A 21,462-nucleotide genomic window follows, 5' to 3' on the forward strand; every position below is an offset into this window, starting at 1 on the left:
CATTTTGACAGACATACAGGGCTTGTTTGATTTTCTTTTCTTTTTTATTTTAAAAACTGTTTCTTAAAATAATTTTACTTTACTTAAAACATAAATTTATCATGCATAGTTTATTAAATTTTGAAAACAGTTTATAAAATAAGTATTTTAAAAATAAAAATCAAACACACTTTAACTATACAATATTTTTATTATTATTTTAAAGGGGGCGAGTCTAAAACATATAAACCTAAACAAACACATTACCAAGAAATAAAGGGGAAGGTGAGGAAGGAGGAAAAAGGAAAAGAGTGGAAATGAGTTATTTGGTAGGTGAAAATAAAGAGAAATGTTTTTAAAAAAATTATGTAATTGGATCCACCAAAAAAAAATTCACGCTTAACTACGCGGATATGCATAAAATTGTGCCACCCACATGCTGTAATCGATTATGTGTGGGTTTGTTTCGGCGTAAAAAAACACACGTATTTACTTATTTTCACGTTCAACTTGAATAAGGACGCATAAATTACAAAGGAGAGCGTTAGTTTGGATGTGGATCGGTGGATTCGATTGCTTTGACATATATCCAAACACGTTATATGATGATTCCACGTATAATCAATTAACACAATGTCTTTTTTTACGAAAAACGCACCAAAAGCCACCCGATTTTGCTTTAGAATTAATAGGCAGAGAGCGTCTTGTTGTTGTGTATTCCTTTCTTTTACTTTCTTTCTAACACGGAAAATTCTACGGTGAACAAGGAGTTTGAGCAACACCGCTTTCTAACATGGTGATGTCAAAGCTCAACTAACTAATTATTGGACTTTTTATAATTTTATAATTGATTAAATCTTATGCGTTAATAATTTATAATATATTTAACAATCACAATTCATAGTTCACCTGTAAGTGAACCACTTATTGTGTTCTTCACGGTAGAATATTTGCCTTCTTACATTACCAAAATAGTAATAATAAATATTTATTTCTTTTTTAAATAAAACAATATCAAAATTATTTTTTTTTCATTTTTTTTCAACCAAATCATTTCTACTCTTTTTTTTTTTTCACTTCCATTCACTCCCCATTCCTCGCAGTCAAACTGTACAGGTGAGACTTGGGAGACAGAACCATGCATGACATGCATCCTGCAAAATGAAAAAGAAGCGCATGTGACCGTGAAGGGATTTAGAAAATACAGTTCTTTTTTTATATGAATCAAGAAAATTAAACAAATTTAACTACTTAATTAATATAAAATTAGATATTTTTGTTTATATTTGATCGAGTCCAGATAAAATATAACTTTTTTTTTACTGCCCACATAAAGTATACTAATAAACATTGAAGTATTGAATTATTTTATTTTGACTTTTTTTTTATATCGCAATAATATGCTTGTGTAAATAAATATTGAAATCTTGATTAGTATGGTTGTTGGTTGCTTTAAATAATTAAGGCTCCCATGGCCGGCATATATGCCATCGACAAAAGGGACATTTCTAATGACGATACATAAAAATAAAATTAACTTTCCAGCTTCGTGTATTTGTTCCAACAGATGATGCAAAACTAAAAAGACAAAAGACAGGGAAATTTTCAATGCACTGTCTCATAATCCAACGCAAATTGTGTAGCACTTGCATCAACAGTAGAGCGATGTATAAAAATAGAAGTAAAAAAAAAATAGTTATATGAATGCTCTAAAAAGATGTTAGAATTTCTCCACACATTGCGATTAATTAATTTACATGGTCCAATAATTATATATATACCGGGCATTATTCTCACTCTAATTACGACTCTTGCCGGCTTGCGATCGACAAAAAGGATTGGACATTGCGATATATAACAACAAAACTTTCCAACTTCATCTATTTGTTTCAACAGAAGATGCAAAACCAAAAGCGACAAATGGCACCGAAATTTGCAATGCACTTCTCATAATCCAAGGTGCTAACGTAATTGTGTAGTATGCTCTTACATCAGCAATAGAACCATGAATGAGGAATATAAATACTGTAAAAATAAACAAGCTGAAGTCGATTCATTTTGTCATCATATCTTTCCACAACAAGAATAATGGGTGCCCAAGAACAGCAACTCCACTTTGTCTTGTTTCCATTGATGGCACAAGGCCACATGATCCCCATGATGGACATTGCAAAAATATTGGTGCACCGCAATGTTATTGTGACTGTAGTCACAACACCGCATAATGCTGCTCGTTTCACTTCAATCTTTGATCGTTATATTGAATCTGGATTTCAAATCAGATTAGCTCAACTTCAATTCCCATGCAAAGAAGCTGGAGTCCCAGATGGATGCGAGAATCTCGATTCCATACCTTCACTTGGCATGGCCGCGGGTTTCTTCAATGCAACAAACTTTCTACGTGAGCCAGCGGAAAAACTGTTTGAAGAGCTAACACCACCACCAAGCTGCATAATCTCTGATATGTGTTTACCATACACAAACCACATTGCTAAAAAATATAACATTCCCAGGATTTCATTTGTCGGAGTAAGTTGCTTCTATCTCTTTTGCATGTCTAATGTACGCATCCATAATGTTATGGAGGGAATAGCTAATGAATCGGAGCACTTTGTTGTGCCTGGTATTCCTGACAAAATTGAAACAACCATGGCTAAGACAGGACTAGCAATGAATGAAGAAATGCAACAGGTCACTGATGCAGTGTTTGCAGTTGAAATGGAAGCTTATGGGATGATCATGAATTCATTTGAAGAGTTGGAGCCAGCATATGCAGGTGGATACAAGAAGATGAGAAACGATAAAGTGTGGTGTTTGGGACCACTGTCATATAGCAACAAGGATCAATTGGATAAGTCTCAGAGAGGTAAAAAGGCCACAATTGACGAGTACCACCTGAAGAGCTGGCTTGATTGTCAAAAGCCAGGGACTGTAATATATGCATGCTTTGGAAGCATATGCAATTTAACAACACCACAGTTGATAGAGCTTGGTTTAGCCTTGGAAGCATCAGAAAGACCCTTCATTTGGGTTTTCAGGGAAGGAAGTCAGTCCGAAGAATTGGGGAAATGGGTTAGTAAAGATGGATTTGAGGAAAGAACCAGTGGTCGTGGCCTTCTAATTCGGGGTTGGGCTCCTCAGTTACTAATATTATCACACCCTGCTGTTGGAGGGTTCATAACACACTGTGGTTGGAACTCTACCTTAGAAGCAATATGTGCTGGGGTGCCAATGGTTACATGGCCACTATTTGCTGATCAGTTTTTGAATGAAAGTCTAGTTGTGGAAATATTACAAGTTGGAGTGAAGGTTGGGGTGGAGAGTCCTGTGACATGGGGCAAAGAAGAGGAAGTTGGTGTGCAAGTGAAGAAAAAAGATGTTGAGAGGGCGATCACAAAGTTAATGGATGAGACAATCGAACGAGAGGAAAGAAGAAAGAGGATAAGAGATCTTGCTGAGAAGGCTAAAAGAGCCACAGAGAAAGGGGGATCATCTCATTCTAATGTGACCTTGCTTATCCAGGACATCATGCAAAAAATCAAACGAGATGTATGATGATATCAGCTTTCAGTACTAATTTGAAATAAAAGGCCAAACCTTGTAGTTTTTCACTTAATTCTCTAGCTTTTGAATACATGATCATGATCTCTTTTAAATTTATTGCCAGTTTGTGCAAGTCATACAATTTTTTAGGAGATTATTTTGTCTCAGCAGTACTGAATTTGCAGTTCGTGTTTGTATTCACGTTTCATCACCTAAAATCATGTTAAAATGCTGACTAATGAAATTTCAAAAAGATATTCAATTATTCACCCGTTTGATCATATGTTAAGGAATTGATTCCTAATCTAAAATTAATTTTCAATCAATTTCAATGTCATCAGAAGGATGTAATTTGATTAGCCCAGAGGAAATGTCATTTTCAATGTTTTGACTTGGTTTTCCAATGAAGTTGGATCATATACGACAGCTTTTGTTAATGCCAGCTACATGGGCCTGCGACAATATTTTATTTAGGATAAACGGATTGGCTTCTTCTGTTTGTATTCCCCCTGTCAGTTATAATTAGACAGACATATAGAATGAAAATTCATTTGCGCTAAGCAACAAGTAATAAACAAATAAGCGTGGAAACAAGACAGAGAGACAACCAAATTTTTGTATTGGGAGCCCCTTTCTGTGTTGGGGTCCATTTCTACACAATCAGCTAATACAAGTTTTAAAACCTCATTTTATTTTTTTACTTTTCCTCCAATATATTATGCTTGGATCGATTTATCCTTTTGTAGGGAGAAGTCTCGTTGAAAAAAAAGAAAGATGAGTGCAACGCTATCTTAAAAGAAAGTGTATATTATGATTTTGATTTCCAGAAATCAACATTTTGATTTAGCTACTATAAATAAAGGCTGAAATAGTGTATTGTTAGAGTTGGAATTAAAGTGTCTAAATACAAGCTATATAAGTTTTTGAAAAAAATTCTCTCTTAAATACAAAATGGATACATAAAATGCAATCTGCATGCGGCAATCTTTGATGATCAAAACCAATTTGGAGCTGGCATTTGTTTTCGAGATGTTGCAGGAGATTTCATCAAAGCAAAAACAGCTTTCTCTCATGGTATTCCAACTCCGGCAGAGGCAGAAAGCTGGGCTCTTCTCCAAGCTATCCAATGGGCAGCACATCTTGGTTATGAAAGGGTAGTTTTTGAGAGCGATTGTAAACTGGTTGTTGACTATGTCACTCATGACACCAATGGTATATGAGTACATCTAACTTGCATGTTCTTATAGCAAAATGTAGAGCAAGCCTTTTATGAATTCCAAAGTTTAGGACGAGTTTTTATTAGAGGACAAGTTTTATTACAGCATCTCTAATGAGTGTACTTACATTAGTTACTTAACTTTAAGTAAGGTTGCTTAAATTTTTTTCTCACTAGAATATATGAGGTGAAGTTACTAATATATGTATTGTTGTTTAACAATATTATACTATAAATAACATATTTTTAAGTATTGTAAGATCTCATTTAGCCTATAAAATATTGAGATGTGGACCTATAATTACTTGGTACTGGTTGGTACAAATATTATTAGCATAGCATTATTCTCAATCTAATTACAACTCTCGTGGGCGGCTTGTGATCAACAAAGGACATGCTGATACATACAAATAAAAACTTTCCAACTTGAGGTATTTGCTCCGATGGAAGATTCAAACCAAACAGACAAAAGGCGAGGAAAATTTCAATACACCGTCTCATAATCCAACGTAATTGTGTAGAGCTTACATCACCAATACAGCCACCTATATAAATACCCTAAAAATAAACAAGTTGAAGTATATCCATTGTACCATATCAATTCCCATGTGAAGAAGCTGGAGTACCAGATGGATGCGAGAATCTCGACATGATACCTTCACTTGGCACCGCCGCTAGTTTCTTTAGAGCAGCAAACCCTCTACAACAACCAGTGGAAAACCTCTTGGAAGAGTTAACACCACCACCAAGCTGCATTATCTCTGATATGGGTTTACCGTATACAAGCTACATTACTAAAAACTATAATATTCCCAGGATTTCATTTGTTGGAGTAAGTTGCTTCTATCTCTTTTGCATGTCTAACACACGCATTCATAATGTTATGGAGGGCATAACTAATGAATCGGAGAACTTTGTTGCGCCTGGTATACCTGACGAAATTGAAACGACCATAGCTAAGACGGGAATAACAATTTATGAAGGCATGAAGCAGGTTAGTCATGCAATGTTTGAAGCTGAAAAGGAAGCTTATGGGATGATCATGAATTCTTTTGAAGAGTTGGAGCCAGCATATGCAGGGGGATACAAGAAGATGAGAAACAATAAAGTGTGGTGTTTCGGACCTCTATCATTTACTAACAAGGATCATTTGGATAAGGCTGAAAGAGGTAAAAGGGCTTCAATTGACTTGTTCCACCTCAAGTGTTGGATTGATTGTCAAAAGCCAGGGACTATAATATATGCATGCCTTGGAAGCATATGTAATTTAACACAAGAACAGTTGATAGAACTTGGTTTAGCCTTGGAAGCATAAAAAAAAAACCCTTCATTTGGGTTATCAGGGAAGAAAATCAGTTAGAAGCCCTGGAGAAATGGGTTAAGCAAGCCGGATTTGAGGAAAGAATGAATGCTCGCGGCCTTCTAATTCGAGGTTGGGCTCCACAGTTACTAATTAGCACACCCTGCTATTGGAGGGTTCATAACTGACCCTGGTGGGTGTTGGTAAATATTTGTGTTTTAATTTAAAATTTATAAATATATATTAATTTTATTTTATAAAATAAAATATTTCTTTTAGATTTTTTTAAAATTTTCTTTTAACGAGTCAACTAGTTTGTTATGTTTGTTGTGACGATGGTAAATTGATTTTTCAACCGTCATAATTCCAACGATTATATTTTGTTTGTTGCTTAAGATGACATGTGCCTATATATTCTCTTTCCTCCTTTCTAAAAAGAGATGACAGAAATCTGGTTTCTTTCTCCCAAAAATTTGTCTCTTTCTTTTCTTATAAAAAACTTATTTTTGTGAGAGTAAGAGCATTGATGTTTAGAAGGTTCGGGAATCATTTCGCTGCACACGATTGGAACCAACGAGTTGTCGTATATTGGGAGAGGAGCGTAATCAAATTTTCCTAACAGTGCAATGGGGCGTTTTCTCTTTAAGGATAACGTTACGCGCTTCAACCGAAGCTATTTAATTCTTACCCCTAATTTATTTTTTTCTTGTGCTCATTCTAGGTTATAATACATTATTCATGTGCTGTCAATTAAATTTATTTTATTACTGTTATTTTGATATTTAATTTAAGACAGTGCATCTTCTTCGTATTTATTTTCTTTCATTTTATTTTATTTTCTAACAGTTGGAACTCCACCTGAGGCAATATGTGCTGGGGTGCCAATGGTTACATGGCCACTATTTGGTGATCAGTTTTTGGATGAAAGCCTAGTTGTTGAAATATTGAAAGTTGGAGTGAAGGTTGGGGTTGAGAGTCCTGTCAAATGGGGCGAAGAAGAGGAAATTGGTGTGCAAGTGAAGAAAAAAGATATTGAAATGGCAATAGAAAGTTTAATGGATGAAACAAGTGAAAGTGAAGAAAAAAGAAAAAGGGTGAGAGAGGTTGCTGAGATGGCTAAAAGAGCGGTAGATAAAGGGGGTTCATCTCATTCTAATGTAACCTTGCTTATCGAGGATATCATGGGAAAAATCAATTTCTGTATTGGAACCCCTTTCTGCGTTGGGGTCCATTTCTACACTATCAGCAAATACAAGTTTCGTTTCAACTTCCAATAACGGATATCTGCATTGATATTTGCTCCTGTCTTTCTTCAATTCGGTATCTATCTATGCTTTGTTTTCTTTTCTGTTAGGCTAAGACGTATCTGAGTTTTGCTCCAGAGTCGAGAAAGAGTATAAACTATAAGGGTTCGGCCCACCCTTTATGAATGAGTTTATTTAAACTTATTTTTTTTTAAAAAAAATCATTTATTTTAATAAAATGAATAATTTTTTTTTAGTGTGTTTGTATGAATTATTTTTGTATTAAAAAAAATATTTTCTACTTATTTTGAGAAGCAAATCATATTTGTTTATTAAAATAAATTATTGACTTGGTTTTTTTTATATTTTCCAATATTGCATTCCACTTGTAGGTTTCTAAGTATTTTATGCTTCTGAACATTTCATTTTATTGCATGGTGATGATAATAATAATATTTTTTTTTACTTTTTAAAATAAATTACCCCTTCTTAGATCCATATGGTCCTAGCTTAGGCATAATAAGCCTTAGTCCCATATGCATGAGGCTAACTTGCACTTGGTCTCTAGTCATACCTCATCTATTTTGTGTCGCTTGCAAGAGCCGAGCTTAAACAACCTATGCAAAGTGTTATTACTAATGGTTCTGTTATTACAAACCGAAATCAGCATCACTGTGAGTTGCTGTGAAGCCCGGATACATGAAAAAAGGAAAAGTATAGGTGTCACACTTGTAAAAGTATCGGTGTCGCACTTGTATTTGACACCGATACTCCACGGATATGGCCACATACGTATCCTAGGAGTATCCAATTTTTTTTTTTTAAATACAAGATACGGCTTAGATACGACTTTCTAAGGTTAGACACGGCTTCAATACGACTCGGATACGGCTACAACATATAACCCCTTTTTTTTATGATTTTTTAAACGCAGAAGCTTTATTATTTCACAAAACTCACTTGCTTCTCTTCTTCTCTAGGCTTATGAAGCTCAAACCCATTTTCTTTTTTTCTCCACACTACTTGGCAAAACACTATACCAAGTTGAAAGCGTTATAACATAATCAAACCCATTTTCTTTTTTTCTCCACACTACTTGGCAAAACACTATACCAAGTTGAAAGCGTTATAACATAATAAAACTTACCTCTTCACCAATCACAACTCAACTCCTTCTGTAACAGCAATTATTTTCTCTTTGTGGTAATTTTGATAGGTGCGTTGGTGAGGAAGGAACTGTTCTGTTCTGTTCGAGTATTGCTCCCAAAGGACCTGTTGTGCTAATCCACTCGTGCTAATCCACTCTCACAGGTTTTAGATTTAGAAATTATTACGCTTGATTTATTTTACAGGTGGATTCTTTCGGATTATATTTTGACTCGATTTAATCTAGTTTAAAATTTAATATATACTTTGACTTAATTAATGTTTTATATAACATCTTATTATATCTATATTTATATTATTTATGTTGAAATATATATTATAAAAGTTATTTTCTTTTAATAAAAAGTTAAAAACTGATTTTCCTAACAAATGCAAGGATGAATGATATTTGTAACAACCTATTTCATGTTAAAAAATGTTAATGGGGTTTTAGGAGTTTTGTAACTAACTACTAGATGATTGACGAAGTCTCCTCTCACTTTACAAAAATTGAGCTTATATTCTAAAAAAAATAAATCAGTAAAGCATATATATAATTGGATTAATTTCCCTTAAAATTTGATAAGGTACCTTGCCACTTAACGATCAAAGATATTTCTGTAAATTTGGAAAAAAAGCTCACGAGGTATTAATGGAAGAACAGAGATAATAATAGAACAGAGGTAATAATGGAAGCTCAAATTATATATAACTTTTTATATATTTTATTAACATATTCAAGACGTATGATATCTTTAATTTTAAAATTTTATCGTATCTCTATATATGTGTTGTATCGTATCTCATATCTCTATATCTATATTGTATCGTATCTCGTATCTCGTATCTAGGCTTCATAGGTGAGTTGTGAATGACATTGTCTATTGCAGTATTGCAACTTTGTTCCATTTGGAGGTTGTGTTTGGAAAAAAGCCTATATATTTTTTAAAAAAAGTAAAATTTTCTCCAATTACCTCATATGCTAGTTAGCACTAATAGGAAGAAAAAGACAGAAAAGAGGGTAAGCATTATGCATTGGACGGAGTTATTCTGACTCTAATTAGTAATTACAACTCTTTTTGGCCGGCTTGTGATCGACAAAGGGACATGAAGATACATAAAAATCGAAACTTTCCAACTCCGTGCATTTGTTCCAGCAGAAGATGCTAAACCAAACAGACAAAAACCGGCAAGGAAATTTTCAATGCACTGTCTCATAATCCAACGTAATTTTGTAGGCACTTACATGGAGTTACCTCAGCAATAGAGCATGTATGATGTGTATAAATACCGTACTAATAAACAAGTTGCAGTAAATTCATTCCATTGTACAATATCATTCCACAACAAGAATGGGTCCCCAAGAACAACAACTCCACTTTGTCTTGTTTCCATTGATGGCTCAAGGCCACATGATCCCCATGATGGACATTGCAAAAATATTGGTGCACCGCAATGTTATTGTGACAGTAGTCACAACACCACATAATGCAGCTCGTTTCACTTCAATCTTTGATCGTTATATTGAATCTGGGTTCCAAATCAGATTAGCTCAACTTCAGTTCCCATGCAAAGAAGCTGGAGTACCAGATGGATGCGAGAATCTCGATACCATACCTTCACTTGGCATGGCTGCGGGTTTCTTCAATGCAACAAACTTTCTACGTGAGCCAGCAGAAAAACTACTTGAAGAGTTAACACCACCACCTAGCTGCATAATCTCTGATATGTGTTTACCATATACAAAACACATTGCTAGAAAATTTAATATTCCCAGGATTTCATTTGTCGGAGTAAGTTGTTTCTATCTCTTTTGCATGTCTAATGTACGCATCCATAATGTTATCGAGAGCATAACTGCTGAATCGGAGTGCTTTGTTGTGCCTGGTATCCCTGACAAAATTGAAATGAACGTAGCTAAGACAGGAATGACAATTAATGAAGGCATGAAAGAGTTTACTAATACAATGTTTGAAGCTGAAACAGAAGCTTATGGGATGATCATGAATTCTTTTGAAGAGTTGGAGCCAGCATATGCAGGGGGATACAAGAAGATGAGAAACAATAAAGTGTGGTGTTTCGGACCTCTATCATTTACTAACAAGGATCACTTGGATAAGGCTCAAAGAGGTAAAAAGGCTTCAATTGACGATGGCCACCTGAAGAGCTGGCTTGATTGTCAAAAGCCAGGGAGTGTAATATATGCATGCTTTGGAAGCATATGCAATTTAACACCTTCACAGTTGATAGAACTTGGTTTAGCCTTGGAAGCATCAGAAAGACCCTTCATTTGGGTTTTCAGGGAAGGAAGTCAGTCAGAAGCATTGGAGAAATGGGTTAAACAAAACGGATTTGAGGAAAGAATCAGTGATCGTGGCCTTCTAATTCGGGGTTGGGCTCCTCAGTTACTAATAATATCGCACCCTGCTATTGGAGGGTTCATAACACACTGTGGTTGGAACTCTACCTTAGAGACAATATGTGCTGGGGTGCCAATGGTTACATGGCCACTATTTGGTGATCAGTTTATGAATGAAAGTCTAGTTGTAGAAATATTAAAAGTTGGAGTGAAGGTTGGGGTGGAGAGACCTATTACATGGGGCAAAGAAGAGGAAATTGGTGTGCAAGTGAAGAAAAAAGATATTGAAAGGGCAATAGAAAGTTTAATGGGTGAGACAAGTGAAAGTGAAGAAAGAAGAAAAAGGATAAGAGAGCTTGCAGAGAAGGCTAAAAGAGCTGTAGAGGAAGGGGGATCTTCTCATTCTAATGTGACCTTGCTTATCGAGGATGTCATGCAAAAAGTCAAGAGAGATGTGTGATAGTCTCATTTATCATAAACCAATTTGAAAAGGCCACACTTTGTAGTTTATCACTTAATTATCCATCTTTTGAATGGTGTACAATGACATCTTTCAAATTGATTCATAAGGTGTGCAAGTGAATACAACTTTTATATGCAACTGTTTCGTTTCAACAGTACTAAATATGTAACCCATTACTCTCTAGAAGTCTAGCTTTTAGTATTCCCGCATATTGATTGAATTTCTTGTAAAACTCAATTTCAAAGGCAGAATATTACTTGATTAGCTGAGGGGAAATGTCATTTTCATTTTATGCTATCAACGAAAGGTATATTGGTTTGGACAGTCAAAGTTTTGGCTTGATTTTTCTATGAAGCTGGATCATATACGAGCACTTCTTGTTAATATATGCCAGCTAGATGACCAGCCATAAATTTTTAAAAAGGATAAACCGATTGGTATGTCCTGTTTGTATTCCCCTGTCAATTATAATTAGACTAACATTATATAGTATGCAACTAATAATAAACAAATAAGTGCAGTAACAAAAGAGAGAAAACCAATTTCTGTATTGGAATCCATCTCTACACCATCAGCTAGTATTACATGTTTTGTTTCAATAATAGATACCCGCACTGTTATTTTCTCCTGTCCTTCAATCCCTTGTCTTTCTATGCTTTGCTTTTCTTTTTTGTTTGGCTGAGACCCTGTCTTAGTTTTACTCGAGAATAAATATAAGGGTGTGTTTGGTAGAAAGGAAAAAAATAATATTGAAAAAATATTTTATATTTTTAAAAAAATTTATATCTTTTACATTTTATTTTAATTCATCAATTTTTTCTATTTTCATCATCTTTATTTTTATCCTTTAAACTAATCACATCTTAAATATTTTAATCACTAAGGTCATGTTTGATAAGTTACTCAAACACTTATTAGAGAAGAAAAAATGATAAGAAATTTATTTCATAATGTTAAAATTAACTTTTGCGTAAATTAAAGTTTACTTTTTGTAAAAGTTACATGATTTTAACTTTTTGAGGAAAACTGATTTTAATATATAAGTTAATTTTAACTTATAAAAAAAAGTTTATTTCTTTTATTCTTTCACTATGAGTTTTTATACAGAAATTTTTTTAAACTGGACATAACTTATTCTATAGTGATATGAAGCTATCAAGGTCCAATAAATTCAAAGATCTTTTGCAATAAACAGAAGACCCATCAACAAGAGCAAGCACTAAGAAACAATTTTTAAAGCTTAGTCATTTAGTTGCAAGAGGGCGAGCCCTGGTGCAGCGGTAAAGTTGTGCTTTGGTGACTTGTTGGTCATGGGTTCGAATCCGGAAACAGCCTCTTTGCATATGCAAGGGTAAATGCAAACCCAATTTAATAAAAGATAAGATACTTAAAGGTAAAATTAGAAGATAAAAGAAAAGATAAAAGATTGAAAGATCAAAATAGAAGATAAAAATTCATTCCTTACCCCTAATTAGGCTTTACCCTCTCCCGAGTGGCCTAAAGACTAACAGAAAACAAAGTCTGAGATGCAGAATAAGCAAGAAAGAAAAGCAGATAAAAGATACTGGAAGAAAAACCCTCTAAAAGATAACCTGATAATTTCCTCCTTTTAGTGTTCTCTTAAGCGTTACCCTCTCCCGAGTGGCCTAACCCTTAAAACAGATTCAAGTATTCATTCCTTACCCCTTATTAGGCTTTACCCTCTCCCGAGTGGACTAAACCCTAACAGAAAGCAAGTTCAGAGATACAGGATGTAAAAAGAAAGAACGGTAAATAAATAAAGAACCTGGAGAGAATTCCTCCTTTTATTGATAACTCTTGAAATGCTCCATACATCATTGGCTTTTTAGGCCTGCCAGGCCCTAGCTAGGGGGATTAGCCACTCATGGTCATGAGGGCTTTACAATGAGAGGAGGGGGTGAAAGAAAGGGAGTAAATGAAACCCCTAGGAGAGGGAGGTTCTGTGGTCGTGTGTTCTGTCCCTTGGACTGACTCTCTATTTATAACTGTTGAAGTGGGCTTTGGGCCTTCGTAGGCGCGCTTAGCGCGACACCCCGCGCTTAGCGCGTGTACTTCCTGGCCCGCTTAGCTCGTGACGCGCGCATATTGGGTTGGGCCTTCTTCAAATTTTCTTCTTTTCTTCAATTTTTCTGCCCTTTTTGCTTGTTACACCTCCAATTTTTATATCTACACCCAAAAATTCAATTTAATTAATTTTCTAACTTTTACTCACAAATAACTGCTAAATAATTAATTTCTGGCCGATATTTGACTAATTTTCTACTATCAAAATACAATTATTTAGCAGTTATCAATTTTCTTTCCAAAAAAACACCTCTAAATGCCTCAATTTCGTGTTCAAAGATTAAACACCCATTTTTTTTTCAAAATTTCTGCAAATTTTTTTTTTGACACAAAGTGTGAAAGACACAAGAACAAGAACACAAATAACAGAACACAAGACGCAAACAAGAACGAAACAAGATGTAAACAAAAACACAAATAACAGAACAAGGACAAAACACGAACCTAGACAAATTACAAAGAAAAAAATAATAGGATAGGATAGAACCTGTATCAAGAGCCGAAGCTCTGATACCAAATGATGTGAACCTTACGGGGCGGATCGTTTGATACAGGCTACGGAGGTTAGATGACGCCACTTCCAGTGAAGGAAGATAAGTCAGGGTAGACGCCACTTCCAGTGAAGGAAGATAAGTCCGGGTAGACGCCACTTCCGGTGAAGGAAGATAAGTCCGGGTAGACGCCACTTCCAGTGAAGGAAGATAAGTCAGGGTAGACGCCACAAGGATTACCATAAGTGATTCTTATCTTTAAGGAACAAGTTAGTTTTAATATTCTGTTTTACTAATATCTTGTTATCTAATTAGTTTATCTTTTGCTATTTATTATAAGGAACAAGTTAGTTTTAATATTCTGTTTTACTAATATCTTGTTATCTAATTAGTTTATCTTTTGCTATTTATTGTATCGCTGTTGAGAACAATTTGAATTAGAATAGAATAATTCTATTTCCTCCGCATACGCATTGTCTATCTTCTCTCCTCTGTTTTTTATAATTTCCTCCACAAAACCAACAGTACCCCCCTTTCTGTGTTAATCCCATTTACCCAATATAATCACCTGTTAGTTACATGGTGCTTTAAGAGAATTTTTATGATAAAAATACTCTTGTCTTCTTCTCACCATCAATTTAAATCATATATTTCAGGGGGTTTTCATGTCTTTGTTGGTTTTTATTTGATTTTTGTTGACCAAATCGATTTCTTCATACCCTTGTTTGATTTCTTCATGTCTTCGTGAGTTATTAATCGTGGTTCGTGAGTTTCTTTTGTATTTGTACTGAAGGTTTCCCAATTCGATATAAATCACAATTTATCTCACAATTAGGTGCATTTTTTTCCTTTCTATATCTATTTGATGCGTTTTCTAGGTTAAAGGTTTACAATGTGGGTTTGTTGGGTGCTGTTTTGTGATGTTGGGTGGTGTTATTGTTGCTCATTGTTTTCCAAATTTAGAATGCTATATCATTATATTTTTGTTTTAAAGTTTTTGTTTGTTGATCGTAGGATATTTGACAAAATGTCTCATCCAAGGGATGCTTCTCCTAACAATGATAGTGGGGACCTGGTATTTGTGAAAGGTAATTTCAACCTTTTACAACTATACTAACAACGTTAATTAACGGATTCTATCAAGGATACAAAAGAAATGCATTTTAAAAAAAAAGATACACGTGGAATATATTCAATCTTGAGGGGTCTAAATCAAACTATATCACCTTTTTGACATTTTTTATTTATCAGGGTATGTTTTTTAATGCTATTAGGACAAAAAGCATTTTTACTGTAGTGTTTCCTCGTTGCTTTTGCAAATGGCAACTATATAGTGTTTTGTCTGCTGCTATTGAAGAACAGAAACATGAGTTGACCTTAGCAAACTTGGACAATAAACACGAACATAATCCAAAGTTGTTTATGTAAGCGCTTACGTGATCAATAGAGACCTAAAGATGTGTGAAAAATGAAAATCAATCACTTAGCACCAAGCACTTGGATGAGTTGGCGTGGGATTGTTCCAAACTAGGAGTTTTGAGTTTGAGTCTTGAATGTATAATTGTATTAAATATTTGGAGGAAGAGCTTTACCGTCTTTAATAATTTTATCCAACTCGAACAAAATTTTCACCTACAAGATACTTGTGGATAGACAAAATAAAAATGAAAATCACTTACAAATAAACAAGTTGAGGTGAATTAACTCACCCTACATACCATTCTACCATATCCTCCCACCCACACACGAATGGCTTCCCAAGAACCTCAGCTTCACTTCGTCCTGTTTCCATTCATGGCACAAGGCCACATGATTCCTATGATGGACATTGCAAAAGTATTGGTGCAACACAACGTTATTGTGACAGTAGTCACCACACCACATAACGCAGCTCGTTTTGCATCAACGACTGATCGCTGTATTGAAGCGGGGTTTCAGATTAGAGTAGCTCAACTTCAGTTTCCAAGTAAAGAGTCTGGATTACCAGAAGAGTGTGAGAATCTTGATATGCTACCTTCACTTGGAATGGGGTTCAGTTTCTTCTGTGCAGCAAACATTTCATGGCAACCAGTGGAAAAACTATTTGAAGAGTTAACACCAGCACCAAGTTGCATAATCTCTGACATGGGTTTGCCTTATACAGTCCACATCGCTAGAAAATTCAACATTCCTAGGATTTGTTTTGCCACTGTAAGTTGCTTCTTTCTCCTATGTTTGCACAATTTACAAACCTATAATATGATGGAGAACAAAGCTACTGAACCGGAGTGTTTTGTTTTGCCTGGTCTCCCTGACAAAATTGAAATAACAAAAGGCCATACAGAACACTTAACGGATGAAAGATGGAAACAGTTTGTTGATGAATATACTGCAGCTAGCACTGCTACTTATGGTATAATTGTGAATTCTTTTGAAGAATTGGAGCCAGCATATGCAAGGGATTACAAGAAGATCAATAAAGATAAAGTATGGTGTATTGGACCACTATCACTTAGTAACAAGGATCAAGTGGACAAGGCTGAAAGAGGTAACAAGGCCTCAATTGACGAGTGTCACCTAAAGCGTTGGCTTGATTGTCAGCAACCAGGGACAGTAATCTACGCATGCCTTGGAAGCCTATGCAATTTAACACCACCACAATTGATAGAGCTTGGTTTAGCCCTGGAAGCATCAAAAAGACCCTTCATTTGGGTTATCAGGAGAGGAAGTATGTCAGAAGCAATGGAAAAGTGGATTAAGGAAGAGGGATTTGAGGAAAGGACCAATGCTCGAAGCCTTCTAATTCGGGGTTGGGCTCCTCAATTGCTAATATTATCGCACCCTGCTATTGGAGGGTTCATAACACATTGTGGTTGGAACTCTACCTTGGAAGCAATATGTGCTGGGGTGCCAATGGTTACATGGCCACTATTTGGGGATCAATTTTTTAATGAAATTTTGGTTGTGCAGATATTGAAAGTTGGAGTGAAGGTTGGTGCTGAGAGTACTATCAAATGGGGCAAGGAAGAGGAAATTGGTGTGCAAGTGAAGAAGGAAGATATTGAAAGAGCAATAGAAAGTTTAATGGATGAGACTAACGAAAGTGAAGAAAGAAGAAAAAGAATAAAAGAGCTTGCAGAGGTGGCTAAAAGAGCTATAGAGAAAGGGGGATCCTCTCATTCTGATGTGACCTTGCTTATCCAGGATATCAAGCAAACGATCAAGAGAGATGTGAGATAATCTCATTTGTCATAAACTAATTTGAAGTAAAAGGCCACAGATTGTAGTTTATTCACTTTATTATCTATCTTTTGAATGGTGTACCATAAACTCTTCAAATTTATTAATAAGTTGTGCTAATTTTTGTTGGCAGATATTTTGTTTTAGCAGTACTGAATATGTAATTTACCATTGCTTTCTAACTTTTAGTATTCCCGCAAATTGATTAAATTTCTTGTAAAATAGAATGTCAACAGCAGGATGTAATTTGATTAGACGGTCAAAGTTTTGACTTGTTTTTCCTATGAAGTTAGATCATGCACGAAAACTAACGAATCAGATATCTTGTTTGTTTGTATTTCCCTGTCAGTTATAATTAGACAAACATTTTGAAGGTGCATTATTAATCAGACTTATTAGTTGTTTACGAGTGTCCAGTAGGTAGCAACCACAAGGGTTCATTGTCCTTGTACAGACATAATAAAAATGTGCAGAAATTAAAGTAGCACAGGGACCATTTTGTTTATGTGAATAGAAGGTGCAAGCTCATAGTTACAAATGGATAAGGAGAAACATAATTTTATTGAATAAAAATCATTTTAAGAAGTTCAAATCTTATACATATAGTTGCAAGTAAATCTCCAACTAGTTATATATACATAATACTTCTCAAATTGCGGGAAAACTTGCTCAACTTCTTCCACTTGACATCCCCATATTTGTTCTCTTTTTATTTTTCACATATATATACCAGCGCTTAAGACACATGACTCGTGAGTGTGATGGTAAATTGCTATGATTTGTAGATAGTGACACTAGCAAGGTTCACCACTTTTGGCATCCCTGTGTCTATACACACGACACACCAGGTGCAAGCCCCATGCATAAAACATGCATTACTCAGGTGAATTCTGCAATCATAAAAAATACTATAAGCAAACGTTGAAAAGTGGTGATTTAAATTAGTAACTTTGAATTCTCCTTAATTTGTACTAGGAAATACGTAACAACAAGAGATCATCTTTGGCGAGTTAATAAAAACACATTTTCAAAATAATTTTTGTTTATAACTAGTAAAAATTATCAATCAATAAAGTTAATAATCCTAACTCCACTGGTTACTTTTTTAATCAAGAAGCATGTTAATATGTCTCCTGCTTAATGTTGATATCCCAACTCTACTTAATGTTAATATGTCTCCATGGTTTTTGGAGGCAATATGTCTCCATGTTAACAGACGAGATTTAGATCCTCTGCAGACTGCAGTTATTTTAATTTAGAAATTATGGGTTTTCTTTAACCCCATCACAGACTAATCCGAATCAAATAAAGTATAAGAAACGTGACTAGAATCAGACCCTATAATTACACATGACTCCACAAAATGTGGTACTGGAATGCCTTGTGTCAAATTTTATTTGGACTGAATATTATTTTTAAATTAAAAACTTAATTGTTATACTTTAATTAAATTGTTTATAATGTCTCTGTTTCCATTTAATTTAATTTAATTTTAGTTTTTAGTTTAATTTTTACTTAATACATATTTATTTGTACACTTTTTTTTATGTTCTGCATTATTTTCAACTTGGCAAATGGTTTGAAAACAATTCGATCCATGCGATTCTGTATATAGAAAAAAAAATGTCAATAAAGACAACCTTGCAAAGTTACACTAAAGAAAGTTAAGTTAAACTTGGGTGGAAGAGGAACAACACTCTAAACTAGCAGTACTCCTATCAAAAGCAAGGCATACTGCTATTTTATCATTGTCGAAAAATTTATAGACTGATCAAGAGATTCATACATCGTTTCTATTTGTTTATGATTAGAACAGAATCTGTCTGAAAAAGTTTTGAATCCAATGCCAATAGAATTACCATCTTCTTATTCCAGATGCACCAGATTCTATAAATAAAAATGTATAAATATAATCCAGACAGAGATTCTGATTATAAACATGTTCCTCGAGAGACAATATTTCTGTGGGTTTATATTATACATATTTCTATGTCTCTATAGCTATATTGATTCTTCATAACTTTTTAAAGGCTCGGAAACTTCATCAATTAATACATATTAATGGGATACATATTGGATACGAGAACATAATTAATTTATTTTTTCAATTAGGAACTAACCCCACAATTTCTTGAATAAATAATTTGCAATTTGAAGCTGATGATCCACCGTCTTTAACTGCCTTATGAGCCATTTCTTTTATCTCTCGAGCTCTGTTCCCCATCCCTACCTTCTCCATAGCTGGTCAATAGCCTTTATCACATAGATATAGTAAATCAGTTCCGCCTCCTAACAAAAACTCCACGTGTCATACTTGCTGTATTTACACTTTTTTCTTCTTCTTTTGTTTGCATTTTAAAAAAGCAAAATTATAAATTTCATCCTCGTCTTAAATTTATGATTTTGGTGTTCTTATAATTTATGAATTTAGTTTTTCAATTTTCTGCAATCACTTTATTTTAGCTCTTAATTTCAAAATTAGACATTAATTATTATTTGTAATCATTTATATATATTACATATTTATTGAATATTAATTTCATACACTTAATTAATGTTAATTTTTAATAAAATCATAACATATGACGATTAATATCCAATAAAAATATAACACATGATAATGAAAATAAATAATTAACAATCACAATTAATTTCAAAATTGGGAATTGAAACAAGAGCATGACAAGAAACAAGAAAACTAAATCCGTAAAAAAATTCAGAATTGAGACAAATAAAAAATCAAATTTATAATTTTACTTTTTAAAATATTTGATTCTGTTTTGCTTTTCTTTTGCCGTACAGATTACGAGCCTCTGGTCTAGTTATCAGTATAAACCAATAGGTAATTAATACGAATATATATATTGAACATATATTAAATAGTATAGTACATATTTCTTAAAAAAATACTGTACAATTTTTGTTTAACGCTTTTACTCTAGATTTTTATTGAGTAACGGTAAGGGAGTTAATTGTTCCCTCTGTCACATAATAATTGTGTTTTAAAAAATAATTATTATTTTAATTTTTAATATATTATGATAATATTTTTTTATCTTTTATAATATTAATAATATGAGCAATAAAAATTAAAAATAAATTAATGATGATAAGATTAATTTTATAAAATTATTTTTTATTTATTTATTAGGTTTGATAGATTTTGCGAAATAAACTAGAATCACAATGATAATAGTACAACAATATTTAACTTCCTTCGTTATTATTAATATTTTTTGTTTTGTTTTAAAGGCTATTTTTTCTTCTCAATTCCTTCATTACTTTGTCACTTCCTCTTTCTCATTTATGATTGATATTTAAGACTTTTCATCAAATATTTTTTAAAATAGATATGATATCAATTCAAATAACACGTTGAAATCAAAATAAGTGAAAGCATAATCAAATCGACCTAAAACAGTTTTAGTAATATAAAAAATTTATATAAGATCTACTTCAAAAGATTAATTTATGTTAATGTTTTTTTAGACAAAATTGTATTTTTGGTCTCCTTTATCTTTAGTTTTGAATTTGGTCCTTTAGTAATTTAATTCATAAATTTGGTCTCCATATTTTGTAAAATTGTACAATGTTAGTCCCTCAAACAACACAATATTATACTTTGACACATTAACCAAGTAATGTTGAAGGTCACGTGTGATGTTCTTATCGATCAATGAAAACAACAATTTATTTCATATTTTATGGAATTGACATCCAATCAGAACATGAAAATAACAGTCATCATCCCATAAGAACTTAACACGTGTCAGTCAACATTACTTACCGTTAACATCTTGGCCTGCGGACCAACATTATAACCAAATTTGTGAATTAAATTAGTGGAGGATCAATCCAAAACTGAAAATAATCTGGAAGACCAAATTTATAATTTTACTTTTTTTTTATCATTCATCAATCATAAAATATTTTCAACATAATTTATAAAAATAATTTATAAAATAATTATTACAATCTATAGATATATCTAAAAGAATAGTCCATTAAAATTATATTTGTGCCTCTTTAGTTGACTTACACGTATCATTTTTTTGATTTTATGATCTTTTCAGGTAGAGGAGCTGTCAAAACAACCAACCGATACATTACCAAAAAGGTGACAGCAAAATCAATGACGAAAAAGGAGGCTGAGACAGAGCATCAATTGCTGTTCTAACTTTTTCAATTTTTCTTCTTTTAAATTAATCCTCACTTTACATTCTCATGCAATTTAAATTAATTATTACAGTCAATTTTACTTTTTTTATATAGCTAAATTGTTTGTACAAAAGTACATAAAAAAAAAACCAGATATTTATGTTGTTTAGTCTGGGAAAAAATGATTTTTTAAAATGAGTAATTTACTGAAGATTATTTATGTTGTGTAGTCAGGAAAAAATGATTTTTTTAAAATGAG

The 21,462-nt window shown here is 33.5% G+C and overlaps 3 protein-coding genes and 1 pseudogene across 3 annotated transcripts; all 4 read left to right on the forward strand.

Annotated features, from left to right (window-relative positions):
- The first annotated feature begins 1,922 nt into the window (after positions 1-1,922).
- On the forward strand, positions 1,923-3,637 carry LOC100780411 (UDP-glycosyltransferase 73C5). Its single transcript, XM_003520621.5, has one exon. The coding sequence runs from the start codon at positions 2,068-2,070 to the stop codon at positions 3,532-3,534; it is 1,467 nt and encodes a 488-aa protein (XP_003520669.1). The 5' UTR covers positions 1,923-2,067; the 3' UTR covers positions 3,535-3,637.
- Positions 3,638-4,497: 860 nt separating this feature from the next.
- LOC100780950 (UDP-glycosyltransferase 73C6-like) lies at positions 4,498-7,315 on the forward strand (annotated as a pseudogene).
- A 2,428-nt stretch (positions 7,316-9,743) lies between these two features.
- On the forward strand, positions 9,744-11,436 carry LOC100781486 (UDP-glycosyltransferase 73C6). The gene has a single exon (XM_003520623.5). It carries the CDS (start codon positions 9,781-9,783, stop codon positions 11,245-11,247), a length of 1,467 nt encoding a protein of 488 aa, XP_003520671.1. The 5' UTR covers positions 9,744-9,780; the 3' UTR covers positions 11,248-11,436.
- A 3,900-nt stretch (positions 11,437-15,336) lies between these two features.
- Positions 15,337-17,218, forward strand: LOC100782035 (UDP-glycosyltransferase 73C1). The gene has a single exon (XM_026127898.2). It carries the CDS (start codon positions 15,576-15,578, stop codon positions 17,043-17,045), a length of 1,470 nt encoding a protein of 489 aa, XP_025983683.1. The 5' UTR covers positions 15,337-15,575; the 3' UTR covers positions 17,046-17,218.
- Positions 17,219-21,462: the final 4,244 nt, after the last annotated feature.

Source organism: Glycine max, chromosome 3, assembly GCF_000004515.6.
Source record: "Glycine max cultivar Williams 82 chromosome 3, Glycine_max_v4.0, whole genome shotgun sequence".
Taxonomy (NCBI): domain Eukaryota; kingdom Viridiplantae; phylum Streptophyta; class Magnoliopsida; order Fabales; family Fabaceae; genus Glycine; species Glycine max.